The sequence below is a fragment of the Perca flavescens genome, chromosome 19 (assembly GCF_004354835.1).
Source record: "Perca flavescens isolate YP-PL-M2 chromosome 19, PFLA_1.0, whole genome shotgun sequence".
Lineage (NCBI taxonomy): Eukaryota > Metazoa > Chordata > Actinopteri > Perciformes > Percidae > Perca > Perca flavescens.
The window spans coordinates 4,296,335-4,298,834 of NC_041349.1; the positions used below are offsets into that span (position 1 = coordinate 4,296,335).

The 2,500-nt window shown below is 48.2% G+C and overlaps 2 protein-coding genes across 2 annotated transcripts in view; both read right to left on the bottom strand.

The window, feature by feature from the left end:
- LOC114546120 (low affinity immunoglobulin gamma Fc region receptor II-like) overlaps window positions 1-2,500 on the bottom strand; it is a 1,096,214-nt gene that overhangs the window by 524,183 nt on the left and 569,531 nt on the right. The window lies entirely within an intron of this gene.
- The window catches only part of LOC114545284 (kinesin-like protein KIF1C), a 53,252-nt gene that overhangs the window by 22,734 nt on the left and 28,018 nt on the right, over window positions 1-2,500 (bottom strand). The window contains 1 exon segment of the mRNA XM_028563580.1: window positions 2,092-2,240. Coding sequence (XP_028419381.1) covers window positions 2,092-2,240 — 149 coding nt within the window.

The window sequence follows — 2,500 nt, forward strand, 5'->3', positions numbered from 1 at the left end:
GCTAGCTGTCTGTCCCCTGAACACACTGTAAAAAACATCTCCTCACTATCTGCTAGCTGCCTGTCCCCTGAGCACACTGTAAAACACATCTCCTCACTATCTGCTAGCTGTCTGTCCCCTGAACACACTGTAAAAAACATCTCCTCACTATCTGCTAGCTGCCTGTCCCCTGAGCACACTGTAAAAAACATCTCCTCACTATCTGCTAGCTGCCTGTCCCCTGAACACACTGTAAAAAACATCTCACTATCTGTTAGCTGCCTGTCCCCTGAACACACTGTAAAAACATCTCCTCACTATCTGCTAGCTGCCTGTCCCCTGAACACACTGTAAAAACATCTCCTCACTATCTGCTAGCTGCCTGTCCCCTGAGCACACTGTAAAAACATCTCCTCACTATCTGCTAGCTGTCTGTCCCCTGAACACACTGTAAAAAACATCTCCTCACTATCTGCTAGCTGCCTGTCCCCTGAGCACACTGTAAAACACATCTCCTCACTATCTGCTAGCTGTCTGTCCCCTGAACACACTGTAAAAAACATCTCCTCACTATCTGCTAGCTGCCTGTCCCCTGAGCACACTGTAAAAAACATCTCCTCACTATCTGCTAGCTGCCTGTCCCCTGAACACACTGTAAAAATCATCTCACTATCTGCTAGCTGTCTGTCCCCTGAACACACTGTAAAAACATCTCCTCACTATCTGCTAGCTGCCTGTCCCCTGAGCACACTGTAAAAAACATCTCCTCACTATCTGCTAGCTGCCTGTCCCCTGAACACACTGTAAAAAACATCTCACTATCTGCTAGCTGTCTGTCCCCTGAACACACTGTAAAAAACATCTCCTCACTATCTGCTAGCTGTCTGTCCCCTGAACACACTGTAAAAAACATCTCCTCACTATCTGCTAGCTGCCTGTCCCCTGAGCACACTGTAAAAAAACATCTCCTCACTATCTGCTAGCTGCCTGTCCCCTGAACACACTGTAAAAAACATCTCACTATCTGCTAGCTGTCTGTCCCCTGAACACACTGTAAAAACATCTCCTCACTATCTGCTAGCTGCCTGTCCCCTGAGCACACTGTAAAAACACATCTCCTCACTATCTGCTAGCTGTCTGTCCCCTGAACACACTGTAAAAAAACATCTCCTCACTATCTGCTAGCTGCCTGTCCCCTGAGCACACTGTAAAAAACATCTCCTCACTATCTGCTAGCTGCCTGTCCCCTGAACACACTGTAAAAAACAACTATCTGCAGCTGTCTGTCCCCTGAACACACTGTAAAAACATCTCCTCACTATCTGCTAGCTGCCTGTCCCCTGAGCACACTGTAAAAACATCTCCTCACTATCTGCTAGCTGCCTGTCCCTGAACACACTGTAAAAAAAACATCTCACTACAGCTGTCTGTCCCCTGAACACACTGTAAAAACATCCTCACTATCTGCTAGCTGTCTGTCCCCTGAACACACTGTAAAAACATCTCCTCACTATCTGCTAGCTGCCTGTCCCCTGAGCACACTGTAAAAACATCTCCTCACTATCTGCAGCTGCCTGTCCCCTGAGCACACTGTAAAAACATCTCCTCACTATCTGCTAGCTGTCTGTCCCCTGAGCACACTGTAAAAACATCTCCTCACTATCTGCTAGCTGCCTGTCCCCTGAGCACACTGTAAAAACATCTCCTCACTATCTGCTAGCTGTCTGTCCCCTGAACACACTGTAAAAAACATCTCCTCACTATCTGCTAGCTGCCTGTCCCCTGAGCACACTGTAAAAAACATCTCCTCACTATCTGCTAGCTGCCTGTCCCCTGAACACACTGTAAAAAACATCTCACTATCTGCTAGCTGTCTGTCCCCTGAACACACTGTAAAAACATCTCCTCACTATCTGCTAGCTGCCTGTCCCCTGAGCACACTGTAAAAACATCTCCTCACTATCTGCTAGCTGTCTGTCCCCTGAACACACTGTAAAAAACATCTCCTCACTATCTGCTAGCTGTCTGTCCCCTGAACACACTGTAAAAATCTATCTATCTATCTATCTACACACACAGACAGTATATTGTATATACTGTGTATATATGTACCAGCGTTGTCCAGCAGCTCCTGCAGGCCCTGGGAGAACAGCAGGTTCCTGAGGCGCTCCACTTCGTCCTTCAGCTCTCGGATCAGCCGGGCGTTCGGATCCTCGTTGATCACGGCGTTGCAGCGGATCTGTTTGGCGCGGTCGGCGTACCTGAAACCACATCACACCGAGTCACATGACCTTCACCGGGACTTATCACACCGAGTCACATGACCTTCACTGGGACTTATCACACCGAGTCACATGACCTTCACCGGTACTTATCACACCGAGTCACATGACCTTCACCGGGACTTATCACACCGAGTCACATGACCTTCACCGGGACTTATCACACCGAGTCACATGACCTTCACCGGGACTTATCACACCGAGTCACATGACCTTCACCGGGACTTATCTGTTTGCTG